A 19,153-nucleotide genomic window follows, 5' to 3' on the forward strand; every position below is an offset into this window, starting at 1 on the left:
CTACTGTGGGTCATTGCTTTCGTTTCCTTAGGCCATGCAATGCATTTCCTGTAGTTTTATTCATGTAGTTCCTGTAGTTAGACATTGCTGACCCAATTTTAGTGTGTTGAATTTGAGTTTGTTGTAGTCAAACAGGTGAATAAGCAAGTTATTTCCTGCTCTGGGTCATTGATTCAGTTTCCTTAGATCATCTCATGATATTCCTGTAGTTTAATCCTGTAGTTAAATCCTGTAGGTTAATCCTGTAGTTAAGTCCTGTAGTTTTTTTCCTGTAGTTTATTGCCAATGGTTGAATTAAGAGTTTATTGTGGTGAAACAGGTGTTGAACAAGTTATTTCCTACTGTGGGCCATTGCTTTCGTTTCCTTAGGTCATGCCATGCAATTCCTGCAGTGTTACTGTAGTTTAATGCCTCTAACAAAATTTAGTATCTTTAATTTTTAGTTTCTGATCTGAGAACTCACCACGCTGCTAAATTTTAATAACATTTCAAGTAGTCTAAAAGTAAGCTATGAAATTTTCTGTTTGGGTGGTAAATTAGTTGTGAGTGAAATTATGCAAAGTTGCTTTGTTCATTTTGTATTTTGTTTTTGTTTGTTTATATTTTTCATCGTTGTCTCTGTGCAGCGGATCCTCTCGTCGGGAGCATAGCCACGCAGTATTTGCAGAATCGGGAGGAGCATGACCGCATAGCTCGGCTATGGACAAAGCGCTATGCGACATGATGCTGCGTTGTGGGAAACGGGGGTGGGAAGTGCGGGGGGAGGGGAGGAAACAGCAGCGAGGGGGGGAGGTGGAGAGGGGTGCCTCGTGTGGACACAGGGGGGGCAACAATCAGAACTAGTGGCCTTCGCCCCATTCAAGGTAAGCTACCAATGACAAGTGTGGCCCCTAATATGCGTGTGTGCCCTGTTTGTAGTTGATTGTATTTTCCCCAGGGTAATGCGGTTGTGTCAAAGACAATAATACAGGGTCCGTACAATAAGTATCTGGTTCGAATAATCAAAATTTATTGCAGTTATCATTACAATTACTTAACCCTCTTAGTGCGGCGGGCCGATATATCGGCTTTCGTATCCCTGGCGAAAAGTGCGGCGGGCCGTTATATTGGCTCTTGTGTAGGCTATTGTTTAAATCGCTGTAACTTATGGTTTTTTCCTTTAATAATTTATGGTTTTTGTGCTATCGATAGGTTGAAATCCATAGAATTACAAAACTGATTTTTTTAATTTTCTATTAGCAATTTTGAATGCTTTTCAAAGAGTATAATTCTTACAATAATTTTTCGTTCAGTTTTGTACATGTCGGGAAGCTCAGCCTAATTGTTTGCTCGTTTTTTTTTCTGAGTGGTCTTTTCACTATGAAAAGCCACTGAAAGGCTACTAATCTGTGTTCATCTGTAATCTCTTGAATGTGTTATGGTGTCTTGGTGTTGAAATATAGCTGCTCATTCAGACTTTGTTGAGACGATGGAAATGAGAGCACTGCTTTGTAATCATTTTGGTTTCTCTTGCCGTCCTGTCGTATCTAAACAATTGCGCCCTGTGAATTGAATTACATTGTCAGCAGTTCTCTCTGAGTTAGAACTTTGTTTTTTTCTGCCTTTAGAATGTAAGCACATTGCCGCAGTCTCAAGGAAAGGGGAAAAGTCCCAGTTTGACTCAAGTGATATCAGCCTTTTCAACAAAATCGAACCATGCCGAGGCTGACAAAAAAATTTGCAATTCACTGGTTTTTCTTTATTTATTTATAATATTTTCTGCATGTCTTTTTTATTCTTTATTATATTTAAATATCGTAGTTTAATTAAAATGTTTTTTAAAAAATATTAGTTCTGTGTCTAAAAATCGAAATAAAATTGCTAAAAAAATAGTCTTCAAATTTATGATACTGTAGTTATTAAATTTATTTTTCAGATGATGTAAATGTATTACAACATTATTAACTACAATATTTTATTTTAAAATAAAAAAAACTGCATATGGATATCTAAACAAATAACTTCATAATGTTTTTTTTCCTAAGGTGATACATTTTCTTAAATTACCCTTCGCACTTCTCACTGGTATTCCTGGAATCCCCGCCGCACTAAGAGGGTTAAAAAATTAAGTTAGTATTTGAGGAACATCCAATCAAATAACCATCGATGGTCAGTTGACGAGTACGATTATCTAATAGTTATGTACATGGCATTACAGATGTACATATCCTCCATTTCGTGGAAACTCCTGCCGAATTAGCGAGGAACTGAGACGTTGCAGAAAGGGTGAAAAAACGAAAGGAAAAGAGGCCATATTTTCTCCCTACATGGAGACGGTTGAAGAGAAATATCACAGTAAGCCGATAATTCTTTACAGTCGGCAAAAACAAACCGAAGGGTTGCACATCCCATCAACGAAAACACGCGGGGGACGAAACAGCCGACCCCGGCTCTCTCAATTTCGCCCCCAACAGCATTGGGGGCGAAATTGAGAGAGCCGGGGCAATGGCTCGTGGGGGAAACTGCGAAATACTACTGAAATACACTGCAAAAACTTCACAGCGTAGCATTGCTCGACGGTGCGCTCCATATGCTGGCACCACAAACAATCACACTTCACAAAAATCCACCTCCTGTCACTCAACGCATGCCCGGAGGCGATTGAACTCAAGTGCGCCTGAGTGGTGGGGGACCCCTCTACAGAGCCGACCGGTCGTAACCGCAATCCACCACTCCATTGAGGCTAGAGCGAACCAGTCGTGATACTTATTGTACAAACCCTGTTAGCATGGTTCACTTACATTTGTTATGCCTTGTGTTGAATGAGGATAAAGAAAGGAAACTTAGCCCTTTCACGTAAAGATTTAATATATCACGACCATGGTTTCGATGCTTTGCGTCGTTATTCTTTCTCATTAATTTATTTTTTTTAAACCTCATCATGAAGGAATTCTGCAAAGTTAAACCTGAAACTGTTCTGCCCTTATGTTTTTGTATGGAATGGTAGGTGTTTGCAGTGATGACAAGGTCTGTTTCAGAAGTAGTATGACTCATTTCTTCCCGGGTAGACAGACGGACTTTGGGCGGTTTCTCTTGCTGGGTTTGAGGGAAGAGTCTTACGAATGGCTGGGAGCCTTCGGAGTGTGGCTTGTTTATTTGCAAAACCTCTATAATGTGACCCTGGTACTGTCCTCCTTGTATAAGTTATTGGAACAGTGCTGCACCATTAAATGTTGTGTTTAATCTGAGCAAATACAGGATTGAGACTCATGAAAATCTCAGTGCCGTGCTTGAAGCTGTGGTGTCATATTGGGTGTTTTTGAGTGGCACAGGTTGTTTTGGGAGGGTAGAAAAGATGTTGAAGATTCCGAAAGTTCAGGATTCCCTTTGAGCTGTCATGAAGTGATGAAATTCTTGCGAGAGTGAAGGGTTTGTTGGACAGGGAGGGATAATTAAATGTTCGTATGGTTCCTCATGAAATTAGCATCACTAAAAGCGATGTGCATTAGTTTGTGACTGAAAAAATGGCCATGAGACAGGTGTTTATTGCGAAATATGGGCTAGTACTAATGGACGAACCAAAGGAAATTCGCACACAGATGTCCCAATGAGCTTTTTCTTGACTATGTAACGAGTGAGGATCCAAAATTATATTAGACAATGCCCCACCAGACGTCTTCCTCTTCTCCCGCCTTAAATCCGTGCCGAAGGACATTACCACGGCTCTGTGAAAACGTTACAACAGACAGTGACGAGGGAGCTTAGCAGCATTGCGGACACTGCCCCCCAGAAGGTGTACAAGGCATGGAAAACCCGTTGGTAGCCGTGTCGGTAGACGCACATGGTTTCTACTTCGAAGAATTTTGAGTGAATCCATCAATTGTGGCAGTAAATTAAATTTAATCAGCTCAGTCCTGCTACTTTTGGGACAGACCTTGTGTTATAACTGCAGTTTGGATGTGAGCTGTGCACTCTCTGAAAAGGCAGGACCAGTGCTCCTTCGATAGCCGGTCCTGTAACAAAGGGAGTGAGATTAATCAAAGAGGGAGACTCCACACTGAAGTGTCTGTCCTGTGGCACCTTCGGCACTATGGTCTCCCTACACAAACACCCATCTCAACTCCTGCCATACACCTCTGCCTTGCGGAATGGTGTACCATGCAGTTCCTGTAGTTTGAATCGCTTACACTTGACACACAGAGGCATACTTTCTGTTGAGACTGCTCGGAGCAAACTGTCGGCCGGCAGCTTTGGAAGGGCAGACCCCCACCATCAAATTTCCCGACTCGTTTTTACCCTGCTGTCGTTGATAGTTGTGTCACAATTACATTCTTGCATGTATACAATATACCATGTATTGTTTGTTTAGTTTGTTGTTTTTAGCCTAATCGTGCATTTATTAACTCGTGGACTACATAGATGTTATAAGTTTACAAGGGTGGTACAAGAAGTCCTTGGGAAAAAGTAGAAAAAACCAATTTAATGGGCATTTGTCTGAGCGTTATTCCAATTTTTTTAAGCCGTCTAAAAGGTAGGATTTTTGGAATTTCCTCTTAATAGGCATTTGTTTGATCGATTACTTCCTTGTTAGACGCATTCCTTTGTCCGCCAAGCCATTTCTTCAAGTCTGGAATTAAGAAGTAGTCACTGGGTGCCAAATCTGGTGAATACGGTGGATGTTGTCTGTCTAATTCGATAATTTTATCCATCGCAACTGCGCAGGTGTGCTCCCGTGCATGGCTTGCTGAAAGAGAATGTTTATCTTTTCCAGATGAGGACGCTTTTCCTTGATTTCTTTGCTCAGCCGTTCCAATAATGATAATACTCTCCTGTTATCATTGTTCCCTTTTTCAAGTAATCAATGCAGATGATTCCACAAGCATCCCAGAAGACTGTGGCCGTAACCTTACCGGACTTGACCGTCTTCGCCTTATTCAGAGCCCGTTCACCTTCAAAAATCCACTGTTTTGACTGTTGCTTTGTCTCTTGGGTGTAGTGGTGTATCCATGTTTCATCAACAGTTATATATCGATTCCTATTAAGGAAAAAACTGAGAAGAAGTTCCGTCAAGCTCCACACAACCCTCCTGCCATACTCCAATAACCCCTCGCGTAAATGGTGTAAAATCCCCTTCTCAAACTCTTTTGTCATATAGAATTGCCAACATTCTACCCAAGGATAAATTCCGTGTTTCATTCTAAACCCCTTTTTCTATATCCAAAGCACTCGGCTTAAACAAAGACGAATTTGACATCGTTAAACAGTGTGGTGTATATGAATTAAATTGCCAATGTAATGTCACTTATGTGGGGGCAGACTGGATGGAATTTCGCCACACGCATAAAGGAGCATGGGAATTGTTATACTTTGGGCAACGCCACATCCATCTTTGCGACCCACCTCTTGGAGAAGAACCATTCCCCTGACTTTGTATTCAAACCGTGGCACAAATTCCATAAAAGCAAGAAATTGGACGCTCTCTAGAGAGTTTAGAAATTATGCAAAGGAGAAACCAGAAGACAGAACTCCTGAATGACATTCAGTTCCTCTTCTTCCCCACTTTTGTCCGTTAACTTCCCTTTAAGCGCCCTTTCTGACGACACCTTTGCCCCCACCAAGAGTGAGCTGCCCGCACTTCGGGGGTTCCATTGGTTTTTCCTGCCTTTCTCTTCATGACAAACCCCCCCTTCCCCCCGCTCTTTCCTCCCCTGCCACCCCTTCTTGTTGCTTGGTATATATATCCCTTCTCCTTGTACTTTTCCTCACCTGATGATGATACAGTGTATCGAAACCATGGTCGGATATAAAGTTTTAACTGTGGAAAATTACAATGAAGTTTTTATTATGTCTCGATTCCACAACATCACGCCTGACTCTTAAATTTTCGTTATATATCGATGCAGAAACTCATCAGGGTTGTGACGGAAAAGGGCCAAAACTGCCTCAGAATCGGCCATTCGATTGCGTACATTCTCCGCTGTGAGTAAACGCGACACCAATTTTGCCGAGATTTGTTTCACGCCCAGTTTTTTGTGCAAAATTGAAGCTACAGTACCTTTTGTTAGGCCTATGACTGCTACTATTTCGTGCATTTTTCAGTCGTCCATCACCAATTGTAAACGGTTGCAAACACGGGAGCAGATGTGATATGAACTTCGTCCAACTCTGCTTTGATTTCTTGCGGCGTCAACCATTTCAAATAGAAGTGTTTAATTGCTGTTTGAAACTCGTTTTTATCCATTTTTATTGACAAATTAAAGTTGTTTTCCTCAATCAATGACTACAATTAAACTATATGGCGGATACAGCTGAAAACGGCTGTCTAGTTGTGAGTGTTTTCGTAGGAAAAAATTTATGTTTGATACTACAAGAGCCATCTCTTGGTGGTTTTATAAGGACTTATTGTACCACTCTCGTACATCTACATTATGTTTTTAATTTTATATATAAAAAATAACATTGGCATCTATTCTCTTAACTCTGCCTATCATCATCATTACACCAGAGGCAGGAATGACTTCCATTATGAGAATATAAGAACTAAAGCATTGAAATTAGGTGACCCAATGAAATGGGCATCAGATTCTATAACAAACTACCCAAAAGTATCAAGGATACAAAGGGAACTGCTGCATTCAGGCATGAATTAAGAAGATATCTACAGCGCAATATGTTTTACTCGGTTGATGAATATCTCAACAATATTCCCAACCAGTAAGTTCATACTTTTAGTTTCTAGCAATGGTCATGGTCTGATTCATGTTGGAGATCAATGATTTTTCTGAATTTGATATTGCATGTTACAGCCAATGTTCATGGGTTTGTTACCAAACACTTATGTAACTATGAGCATCATTTCTTTTATGTATCTTAACTGAGCCCGTGTCTTTCCTCCTCTTTGACGTGCCTTATATCATGTACATACACCACCCACTTGGTATTTTTGTATTGTGATCTCTGGGCAAATAAAAAGTAATAATAATAATAATAATAATTTAATGTATGTCTGTATTGTTTTACATCATGACTGATTGACTTGTTTTGTTTCTCTCCCCGTAGCGTGCAGGCTGGACTGTTTGAAGTGTTGCTGGTGGAGACCTTTGTGTTGGCTGCGTCGTCCTAATATGTTCCTCGAATGAGTTGGGAGGCAATTGTCTAAGACGTCGTCTTAAGGGAGGAGGGAAGGAGAAAGAGAGAGAGAGAGAGATGGGGGAATTGTGGGTTTTGGCAACGTTCTCGTGAGCCGTGACGGTTTGACACTCTTTGCAGGCGTGAATGTTTGTTTTTGGGTTCAATTAATGCCCGAGGGCACTTGAGAGAAAGCATTCAGTTTGGACAAGAACGCCAGGTGATGGTTGGACAGTGTAGGGAATTTAGCGTGAGGAAATGGTAAATGTTCTCCACAACTAGTTTTATCCTCTGTTCCCATCAGCCACGCCTGCGTCAGTCAATGTGTGGTTAGTGTATGTGTGTGTGGGAGCGTGTGTGTGTGTTTCTTGAGTATTGTGCGATATTTCGGCCATCCCAACTCCCCAAAGCGTGGACTTGATTGCGATTCTTGTTTAAAACCCCATGTCGATGCTCCTGAATTGGGATTTGTGTATCACCCATCTGTGTTGTGTCCGGTATAGTTCGGATTTGATCCCTACCGTGGCGGCTACTTGAATTTAGAAGGGTTTTGATCATCGGTTATCCTTGTAATGCCTTTGGGAAACGTTAGTGGTTCTGTTGCTTGTGGATTTGTTCTAAAATAAGCATTTGTTGGACCTGGCTTAGGGTTTGTTCTACTAATTACCCTACGTTGATTGCAATCTGATAGAATGGTTGAGCTTATATGTTCGGTAGTACTTGGATGTGGAGTGATAGTTAGTTTCTGCACAGTTACATCCGTATTGCGGTATATTTCCTCTCCCATAGCTTCAATACTTCAGTTTCAGTTCAAAGTTGCTATTTAGTTGGTTTGCGAAATCGTATTTTGTCTCTTTGCACAGTTTTTTTTGTGGGATCATGTTCGATTCTTTCGTGTATGCTTTGCGATTGTAGGTATTCCGGAAATTTGAACGCAGCCACTGCTCTGGTGGCGATAGCTTTCTTGTCATACGTAACAGTGTGGAATCCCAAGCTAGCCTGAATCAATTGTGGTTTAAATTCACTGTACCGTCTAAGCTTAAATGTCTAAGCAACATTTTCTGGTACTACTTTGTATCTCTTGCGATTATTTAGCGAGTGATATTGTTGGCTTGGTGAAGAAATTTTTTAGCTAGGATATTTTTTGCTGAAATTTATCAAGAAGAGGTGTTTATGTTTAAACGGAGGGTCAAAGATTGAGTTTGTTTTTGTAAGGATTAATTTATTTTGGGATCTGTGCGACTATTGGGAAAAACTAGCTTATAAAATAATTTTGCAACCTAGTGCGAGTTTTGTTTGAGAAGTTTTCACTTAGGGTTTGAGTTAGATACCCGAATTTCAAATCTTTTTTTTACAAGTTACCTTATTTTTAAGTTTAAGTGCCCTTTTAATGTGGTTTTAATAGAAAATGTGTCATTTAAGTTTACAATTTAGTTGTTTCCTGAAGAGCATGTGAACTGTGCCGGAATGAGGATTGATGGTGTGTTAATTATATAGGTTTGAAAGAGATGCCGTGGAATTTTGGTACATTTCGAGTGTTCCGTGAGGCATAGTCTTAAGGGATTTCAGTTGTGGAGTGTCTTATGGGTTGTACAGATTCGCAATTCTTATTGCAATGTTGGACTCTTGACAGGAATATAAAAATGTGAGCGGTTGTGCCGTTTGGTATGTACGGAACCGAGGTCAATGTGGAGTATTCTGGGAAATATTTCTCATTGCAACGTTGGACTTAAGACAGGAATATATAAATGTCAGGGATGTACCGTTCGGTATGTATGGAGGCGAGGCCGGGCTTACTGGAAGGGTATTCTGGGAAATATTTTCGGGAGAGATGAGAACATATCGGGAAGAAGACGCAGAGATTCAATACAACCCTATGTGTATCGTTGCGCAGCTTAGGTTATCGATTTTTTGAGGGGTATTTTTTGAGCGTTTGATGACTTTTGTGTATTAATCGTGTGGATCCTCGGGGAGAGGTCAAATCTTTGCAACTATTAATTCGCAAATTAGAAAGGTTTGTGCGGAGTGTATGCGTCTGTGGTAGTTTTGATGGTTGTAGTTTCGCTGTCACGGTCCGTTTCTCCGATCTGGTTAAGTTTGTTTAGCCCTCTCTCTCCCTTTCTCTCTCTCATATATATATATATATATATATATATATATAAAATATATGATAATGTATATATGAATATATATATATATGAATATATATATATATATATATATATATATATATATATATATATATATATATATATATATATATATCCATGGTGTGTACATGCGCAAAGTTCCCCCTAATTTGGTGAATGATCTGAAGAACTGCGGATACAAGGAAGTCCACGCCACAGGATTGGTCGATGGCCGACAACAATATATATATATATATAAATATAAATAAAATATCAAGACTCTTTTGTAGTTTGCGAATTTTTCGTGCATTTGTGTGTATGTATGTGTGTGTGTGCTTGTGTGTGTTGATGTTTGAGAGAGCGCAAGTGGCTTTGGGTTGCCGGCCCTGGCACGCAAGTGTAATAATTTGTGTGGAGTCGTCCCCCTGATGATCCTTAGTTAGAAGGGTTAAAAAAAAAAAAAAAAAACTCGTCTCCTTGGTTTCCTTGACCACGGTTTTTTTTTGTTTTTTTAAAAATGATATCTATGTATATGTGTGTGTATAAAATATACACAAACGCATGTATGTAAATATATATATGTATTTTTTGTGTGTGTCCACCGGCAATGGTTGTATTGCATTTCCCCAAATTCATTGTTTTGTCTTGTCTCTCTCTCCCCCTGCCTCCTAAAAAACCCTCCCTTTTCCGCTGCGTTAGGTCTTTCTTAACTGTGAAATGGACACAAGGAAAACGCGGTATGTCAAACGCATAGGAGTGTCTGTGTGTGTGCCCAAGCATCAACCTTTTAAAATGAAATTGCTTCCTCTGCGTATTTTTTTGCGGGACGGTTCTAATTAGTTCTGCTTTGTACACAATAACTGATGAGAGATGATTGCACCCACATTGGTTATTATTTTTTAAATTAAATAAGTATAATTTCCCTCCGTACTGTTCACGAGAAAATAAAAATGACATTGGACAGGCGTCTGGTTTTTTTTTCTTTCTTTTTTCAAAGCTTGCGTTGCGCGTGTGGACTTTATGTGTGTGTGCGTGTGTTTGTGAAGAGAGCTGTGTCCGATCTTAGGTCTGCGTGCCAATCTTTCTTGTGAGTATGCGTTTCGTGTGTGTGTTTAATGAAGATCAGAGGGATACCTTGCCTACTGCCGTTCCTTGTTCGGGCCGATGCGCATTGTTGTGTGACTCAAAACAGGTGTGCATTGTATCAGCGCAGCTATAGGAAATCCTTGCGCGAGGGATGGAGGGTTTAAAAGAAAAATGGGTAGGTGGCTCCTCCTTGCGTATGAGTGAACAATTTGTGCGTGTGTGTGAGGGTTGTGATAATAGTTTTTTAACTGGTCCTGTGTACTACCAGTTGCGGTTGCGCAAAGTTCCATATTGTGTACGGAAAGGCTTTCGGCAAACAAGTTGCGCAAGGGGGACACAAGTGTTGATAGTTTGTGTGATTGTTCGTGAAGAAGAGGTATTGGACATGGATTTTAAGGAGAGATCTCAAATGGGTGTGTTTTTTTGGTGTGTCGGCGTATGCGCAAGGGTTAAAGTGCGAAGTGGCAGCCCTGCGCGATGTTGCGCAAGGCGGCAACGGTGTTAAGACCTCTCTTGTATGGGAGGAGTGGCAACACGTGTGTGTGTTGTGATTGTCACTGCGCTATTTCATTTACCCAATAATAACCTGGCAACAAAGGAAACTGGAAGAATCCGAACCTTGCGCGTTGCGCAAACGTGGGCAATGCGTTGCGCAAGGATGCCCAATTTGTTTTGCGCAAGCGTGTCCATCTTGTTCTGCGCAAGGATGCCCAATTTGTTCTACGCAAGCATGCGCAACTTGTTGCGCAAAAAAAAGCCATGTTTCCATGCAAGTTAAAAAAAAAATTTTTTTTTCTCCGAAACAATGGAATTTTCTCTCTCTTTCTCTATCTCTCTCTCTCTCACATGCTCTTTTTATCTTCTGTTGTGACCGCATGTGTACTGATTTGATGTGAATGTACGTATGTTTCTCGTCTTGCTTTTGTAGGCGGGAGATGAAATGAAAATGAAATTGAAAAAAAAATGTTCCCGTAAGAATGGGAGAATAATTGTCAAAGAGTGTCTTTTTTTCTTTGTCCTTTCCGTAATCCCTTGCCTTATTCCCTTAATAATTGTCCAAGTGGCTAGATGCAGACTTTTACAACGTATCTACATATGTTCATCCCGCGGAACTCTAACCCTGCATTAAGATTCTAAGGAAAGAAGATTTTTATCAGGCAATAATCCCAATTACAATATTGAGGAAATAGCAAATGGGTTTTTAAGAGTTAAATAGAGCGTTTGAGGTTTGTACAAAAAAAACACACACTGAGAGGCAATTAAAACTTCATTTAGCTTTGTATTAAGAGTCTACATGTATCAATAGTTTTATACGTCATTCCTTCCTCAGAGTACTCTGTCAATTCTTATTAATGGCTATCAATGCCTTCTTTTTATTATAATATATATTCCATCTTCTTCTTATATTCATTTCCACTGTTTAATAATAAAGCACCCTCCCCTTTGGAAGTCAAAGTTATTTAAAAAGGCAGTTCAGTTCTTATTAAGGTTCTTCTTATGTAATCAGTAGTAGTAGTTTTCTATATCTACTTGTTTCTTCTTTGCTTTATTATTATTATTTATTGTGTCTCTTCTAGAGTCTATACTTAAATGCTTTTGTTGTCTATACCTTCTTCAAAGTACTCTCTCTGTCAATTCGTAGTAATGGCCATCTATGCCTTCTTCTTCTTCTTATATTCATTTCCACTGTTTAATAATAAAGCACCCTCCCCTTTGGAAGTTATCCTCCTCTTATTTAAAGCCAGTTCAGTTCTTATTAAGGTTCTTATTCAATTAGTATTAGTTTTCTCGTGTCGTTTCTTTGCTTTATTATTTATTGTCTCTCTTCTCCACCCATCTTGTGCCCAAGTAATACAATGTCCCTAATTATCACATGGAATTGCATTTTATCAGGAATAGGAAAAAGTCTCTTAAGAGGAGATGCCTATAAGAATAAGCAGGAAGATAAAGGTTTTTTAAAAATTTTTCATTGCTAGAAACAACGGCAAACATATATCAATGTTCTCTCTGAATGGTGTGCATTGTGTCATGGTGTCATTCATTGGTGTGTGTGTGTGTGTGTCATCAAAGGATCCATCCAATCATGTCATTCGGTAATAAAATAGTAATAGTGTGGGGACTGTTGATTTTCCTAAATTCAATTCATATCAGCAATCATTCAGATCACAGTTTTTCCACGACTGGTAAGATGGTCAAGGGACTGAACATGATCAATTTTGTAAACGTAGGCAGGTAGGTAGGACATTGTCCCTGCCTTGCATCTTCCGTCTTGGTGTCTTGTCTTGACCATCTAAAAAAGGCCTAATCTACTTGAAAACTGATATTTAAACTAAGGAGCATTATCAACGTTTAAACAGCTGTCCGTACATTTCTCAGTAATTTCTTAGGATAACTTTTACCACTGCACTTCATCGTATAAACTCGATATATTGATTCGTTGCTCTGTGTGTACGTCAATTTCCATTTTTGACAATTGGTAGTAAAAACAAGAAAGGACAGCAGAAACTGACGTTACTGGAATACCCTACGCACAGCTCGATAAGCCGCCAAGCGCAGACTAACTCGAGTACAATGTGTACAAGAATAGTAATGGTGGACTATTGAAAGGTACAAACAAAAACTGATGAACGGCTGTGGTACTTCTCTGGAAATGACACCTTTCCAGTGGGATGTAACCTTATTTGAGTGAAGCCACAAACATCAGAAATGACATCACGGTTCATTGAAATGTTTCTGTGGTCAACTCATCGATGGCTATAGGGGTAAGTAATGATTGAACAATACTTTATATTGTTCTATATCCTTTTGTTTTGTTTCATAATACATTTTACTAGCTATTTCTATCATGGATAATAGTGAGTTTATTTATTTATTTAATAGAAATAACCCTTTTCACACAAATAAAGGCGAAAAACATTTACTAAGGGGCAGAAATTAAATTAATTTATCTACTTCGAAATGAGAATTAAAATATAATTTAGGATTAAAGACGAATTTTGATTTGCAGTGCATGAAAGACGTTTTCAGATGGTATAGAGGTATGAATATGTACCCAGTTAGGTTATTTAATGTGTACAATATTATTATTAGGTAATTACTGGTTAAGGTAGGTTTTTGGATGGAAAAAGCTATTAAATAAAATAAATATTTTGTGAATCCTAACAAAACACAAAATCCAGCATCCTACTCTTATATCAGGTCCCTCTTCATCTCTGAGTACTTCCTCCCTCTCTTCATCCCCTATCCTTATCTTTCCTCATTAACATTCTCCCCTCAATTATAGTCTTCAACATCCCGCTGCCGGTCAATACCCCATTCAGCCACTTTTCCTGACACCATAGGATTGCTCCCAACAAACCCCTCCCTTCGCCCACCATACAAAGTACTTCCTCATTTGTTTTCTTCTCTGTCCATTTCACATTCTTCATCCCACACACCCACGTGTCTACAATAGCCTCCAGTCTACGTCTATCCTCCTGCTTCAATGACCACGTTTCCGCGCCGTACATAGCTACGCTCCATATCAAAGTTTTTACGAGTCTTTATTTAATATCCTTACTGAACGTCATCTCATCTCCCTCCTCCTCGTGAAAGCCTCTTTGCCTAGCGCAATTCTTCTCCTTACGTCCCTACTACTTTGACCGTGTTGGTCCAAAACACTTCCGTGATACGTATGTAATTGTCAAATTCTTATATCAATGTTCAAAGTCCAATGTAAAGATGGAAGTGTGCTGTTTTCGGACTAATGCAAATAAATATAATTAGAAATGGAAAGAGAATATAGTATTTGTTACAGGCCAGATGACGGTACGAAGTTATAAATGTGAGCAATTACAGAGATCCACACAGCGGTAATTAGCATTCTAAAATTCTCTGGGTATATTTATTAACATTTTTTATTAAGGGATCCTGGTGAGATAGAGAAATTAGGTGAATAGAATCATATAACTGTCGGCATCTCTCATAATCTGGCTTATATGAGAGTAATTAAGTGTAATTTAGCGAATGTAATCAAATTTAAAAGAGTGCCTCATACCTTTTGTTACGTGAAGGTACTCGGGAAGATATTGCCCTCGGGAGTTCTAACAAATCGATCTTGTTAAGCAGTAATTTATAAAGAAAAGTTATATTGTTGATTTTGCCACGTTTATACTCTAAAGGAAGACTTAGTAGAGATAACATTTCATAATGAATACAAAGATTTCTATCAAGTTTGAATTTGAGTGCAATTTTGTGTGCGAATGATCTTCGAAATCATTCGATTGTATGAATATGGAGTTATTAGTAAGTTGACCAAACAGCAGACCTGTATTCACAGAGTGACCTAAATAATTAGATGAACAGAACTTAATATGGCTCTATACGTTAAAAGTTATTTTCCCCAGTTGATAAATACAGAATATCGTACATCATGTAATCGTTACATCAAAAAGTGCTCTCACTTAATTACTGCTGGCAAGAAAAAAAGATTTAATTAAAACTACACGCACGATTTAAATTCAAAATTACTCAGCGTTGATGTAGATTGTGGTGACATTTTTCATTTAAGTGCATAGACAATTTCTTTTTAAATGTAGAGTGTGATTCCTTATTTCTTAAACTTACGTGAAGCTTGTTGAACATTTTGATGCGCAGAGAACCAAATCCCTTGGACGTCATTGTCAGGCTATAAGATACTACGCATAGTTGATTTCTTGTCCTAGAATAATAGGTGTAAGTGTAAAATGAAGAATTGCAATACTTTTAGAATGCTCCATGTACAAACCACCCAGCTGCTAATGTTTATAGGACTGTGTGAATTGGAGCAAGTGTTGTAAGTTGATGACTCTTGAGGCAGTAAAACTCTTGACAATTTGCCTGGTGTAATAGAACCTGGTCTGGAAGATAAACCCCCTTGTCATGCAATGCCAACAGGTGTACTGAGTTTGAGTAATGTTCTACACGAAACTACAGTACTCTTCAACTTATTAATTATCATGAATATTTAAAAAAATCCATAACCACAGCAATCAACCCGAAGGTCGGTTTGGTATGGGTGATTGCAGATTTCACCCGGTACTAAGCCCTATACGGCGTGTGAAATTCGCACATCAGGGTATTAACGGGGTCCAGTTCCTTAATAAACTGTGCCAGTTATGGTTTTCGAGGAAGGTATGGTACCCAAAAAATGACATAGCTTGGGTGGAGCTGCAGGTGCCCAGAGTGCCTTGCCCGGGAATCGAACCCGGAAGCCTTCAGTCAGTAGTCCAGCGCTTTAACCCATGGACTACCGCAACCTACGGTGTACATGAAAGTATATTATTTCTATAATATTACTAAATTGTGATGATTGTTTAAACCAGATTTTTCCGTTATCCACTATTCATAGGTGATTGGAACATTGTCTCCGGACACTTTTATTGTAGTAGTTTGTGTAATTACAGGTCCTGTATGTCCTACAATAAGACGACAATGGAGCAACTATAAAACTAACAAGACTGCAGGTAACGGTTTCTGCCGGAGGTCTTGTCTCAATAATCTCAGCTTGGTGTAATGTGTAATTATGCTGTTCCAATTACCGTATATTTCCCTATCGATAACGCGCGCGTTATCGAATACAAAAATGTTCAGATGATGGAAAATATGGCGATACGCGCGATGCAATGGAAATTGAAAAAAAATCTAAGCAAAGACGTATTTTTACACACGCTATATATAATTTTTACGCGCTCATATATATGTATGTAAATACAGATACGCGGCCTATATACACGTTCAAGATAACAATGAAGCCCTGGGCGCACGGGGTATCTATATAAATATCAAAGAGAACTACGAAGTTCTGGGTGCGCGTTATACATTTGGTGCGCGTTATCTATGGGAAAAATACGGTATTTAATCACAAGTTATGACATGTCTCCGAGATAAATCCAAAAAATTCAAGTGTTATACATTATGAGTGGTATATTTTGCTGTGTAGTGTAATGGAAGTATTCAGTGGATTTCAGTTTACATGCTATAATTTTCATATTTTGCGTCCATCTACCATAATAATAATCTTAATTCATCCACGTGGATGTCATGAAACAGTGCAATGATACAACAAGATGGCGAGCAAGAAAATGATGGATAACAATACATCGAAAATACAATTGTTTCAAAGCCCAGCTCGAAATATTCATTGGTAAGTGAGTACAGTGGGTTGTTGCAAAAACCTTTTCATACCTTGTGCATCTCGCTGAGCGAGCCTTGCATGGCATCCTATTGACGAATTTTATCGATAAGTTGCCAGATCGACAATAGATCTTAGACAGCTTACACAGGTTCATATCAAGATTGCGTTTTGTTCTCAGGGTGAGTAAATGAACTGAACTAAGTTTTGTTTAATACGCATGAGGCAGCATAGCACAAACCTGCTTTAGTTTGTTGTCAAAACCCATTCTTTCCAAATGACCTTATTAGTGTTCTATCCATATGTTTTTACGCCTCCCCTTCAGTACCTCTCCGCGGGGGGACCCGCCCGCTACCTGCAACGTTGGGTTGCATTCCCTGCCTTTTACAGTCTCCTCGGGGGGTAGAGCGTTTTGTGTTGCATGTTTACGCGGTGTTGGAGTTTCGCATTCTTGCTTGTTGTTGGATGGCTTTCGTGCTTATCTTGGGGTGATGTTGGTTGTCGGTTTATGCTATACGTGTTTGCATGAGTGTTGGATGAAGGGATTTTTGCAAAACTACGCCGCTGTGGGTGTAGTTTTGCATGTGTTATTGTTTTTATTTACGGGTGGTGACCTTAACACCCCCCGCCACACGCCCTTGTGGCGGCTTACGGGGTATTATGTAGATGTAGTCTAGAATTTTGAGGTTTTTGAATGTTGGTCTGGCTATGAAAATTAAGAATTTTGAAAGTTCTGGGCATTAATTCTTCTGCAGTTCTACAGAGAAACGCTTTTCAGTAAACATCTGCAGCATTTTGTTTTACATGAAAGTATGTTTCTCTTGAAATTGTTTTGTGTTTAAAATAATGAATATTGTCACAAATAATCTGTTAAGACATGGTGATCTACATCTACTTAATACCCCGCAAGCCGCCGCAAGGGCGTGTGGCGGCGGGTGTTAGGACACCAAACCGTAATTTAGAAAAGAAAAAAAAGAAAAGAAAACCGCATGCAATAACCACAAAATCATACATCCACAAAAAAACATGGCATACATTTATGCATGAACACTTACACCCCGCACACATGCAAACACTCAAACTACCAACTAACATACACATGCCCCTTAAAGTATACCTAACAGCTTTGCAGTGTTTAACTTTGCTCCGACTTCTAAATTCAATGTTTTCAATATTTCTAAAGTGACTTCGGTTTCTTACTATTATGATTTCTGATTGTTCGGGGAAAGAATGAGTATTTGTATCTATCTGTCCTGGAATCTATCTCCCTTAGTTTATCTTTGTGGTCTGATCTACCTAAGTAGTGTGGGGCCATTATAATTCCTTCAGTGTCATAGTTAAACTCGTTTTTTCTGAACCTTTCTAAAAGTCTATGCTTCGCTTGTTCTCTCCGCACTTCAAGTGGTTCCCAGCCTAAATCCCCAAAGAGATCTGTCACACTTTTGTTCTTATCATGACAATTTTTAACGAATCTAGCGGATTTTCTCTGGACTTTATCTAATTCTTTTTGCCAAATTTTCTCCCAAGGATCCCAAATACTTGCGGCATTGCTATGAACCTTAAAGGATGAGGTAAATTCGACAACAGTTTTGGAGATATTACTGTAATAAATGTCTATCTACTACTGTAGGATTTGCTATAAACTCACTATGATATTGCCAGAACCTTATTTTAAGGGTGTGAGTTGAGTTGTATGTCATCATATTCCCATGAATTAAGGGTAAATAGGTAAGTACACTTCGTTTTTTGTTTATATCTATTATATAGACAACTTTGAGGGGTGGAAAATGATAAAATGTATAGAAATGGAAGAGAAACGGTAAGAGAAGAGAGATGGAATTTGAAGGGATCAAAAGTGGATGAACGGTTTATTGAATGGCAATAGAATGTCATTTTAGCATTCAAATAAACACGTACTTACCTTCGCGTAGGGGAAATAGATTCTTTGTGAACTCGGAATACAGTTCGAATTGAAGTAATGATGTCATCGCGGAAGTAAAGAGATTGAAATGCTGAGATTTCAATCATTTCTTATGTCGTTTGTATTTTTAAGTTCACGGTAGCCATTTAAAAGGAGTTTGTTTAGTATTTGCAGTAGAGGAAACGTAGAAATTTTCAAATTTTGTTTACAGTGTGAAACGGTTACGTTGGCTACCGTGCATGTTCGATTTTTTGGTTGCCAAGTAACTAGAGTGAAGTGGAACTGTGTAAACAAGACTCATTTGCGCAGAAATGAGGATGTTAAATCATAAATATAACGAAATAGGAACCAATATCAACGCTATGAATGCTGTACGTGATATTGTAAGTGCAGTGATGTGTAGTGATGTGACGGATATTTTCCTTTGCCACCCTAATGCGAGAAGTTTTCCATCTCGGCAAGATTGTGATATGATTCATTCAAAAGAGTTTCCTCGTCGTAATTATGTCGTGAAGGCTTTTGGCTAAATACCTGGTCCTCTTATGCCAATTTTTCGCTTATCTTTCGGCGGCAAGACGTAAAAGAAGTCGCTCCAATTGGATGGACCGATGAAGATTCTGCGCATATTCGCTATGCAAATAAAAGAGGTAAGATTGCCGAATCTCGGAAGGATCTTGACATATCAGATGTGTCCTCTTTGAGATTACTCCCCCCAACTTAAGTGACTTTATTGTTTAATCCGTTTATAGAGTCACATTT

At 39.1% G+C, this 19,153-nt stretch overlaps 1 protein-coding gene across 1 annotated transcript in view; it reads left to right on the plus strand.

The window, feature by feature from the left end:
• Ubc2 (ubiquitin conjugating enzyme 2) overlaps positions 1 to 741 on the plus strand; it is a 44,799-nt gene extending 44,058 nt beyond the window's left edge. Inside the window, exon 6 of the mRNA XM_071591350.1 lies at positions 627 to 741. Coding sequence (XP_071447451.1) covers positions 627 to 724 — 98 coding nt within the window. The 3' untranslated portion in view covers positions 725 to 741. The remainder of the gene's footprint in view (positions 1 to 626) is intronic.
• Positions 742 to 19,153: the final 18,412 nt, after the last annotated feature.

Source organism: Hetaerina americana, unplaced genomic scaffold, assembly GCF_022747635.1.
Source record: "Hetaerina americana unplaced genomic scaffold, ioHetAmer1.1.p SCAF_45, whole genome shotgun sequence".
Taxonomy (NCBI): domain Eukaryota; kingdom Metazoa; phylum Arthropoda; class Insecta; order Odonata; family Calopterygidae; genus Hetaerina; species Hetaerina americana.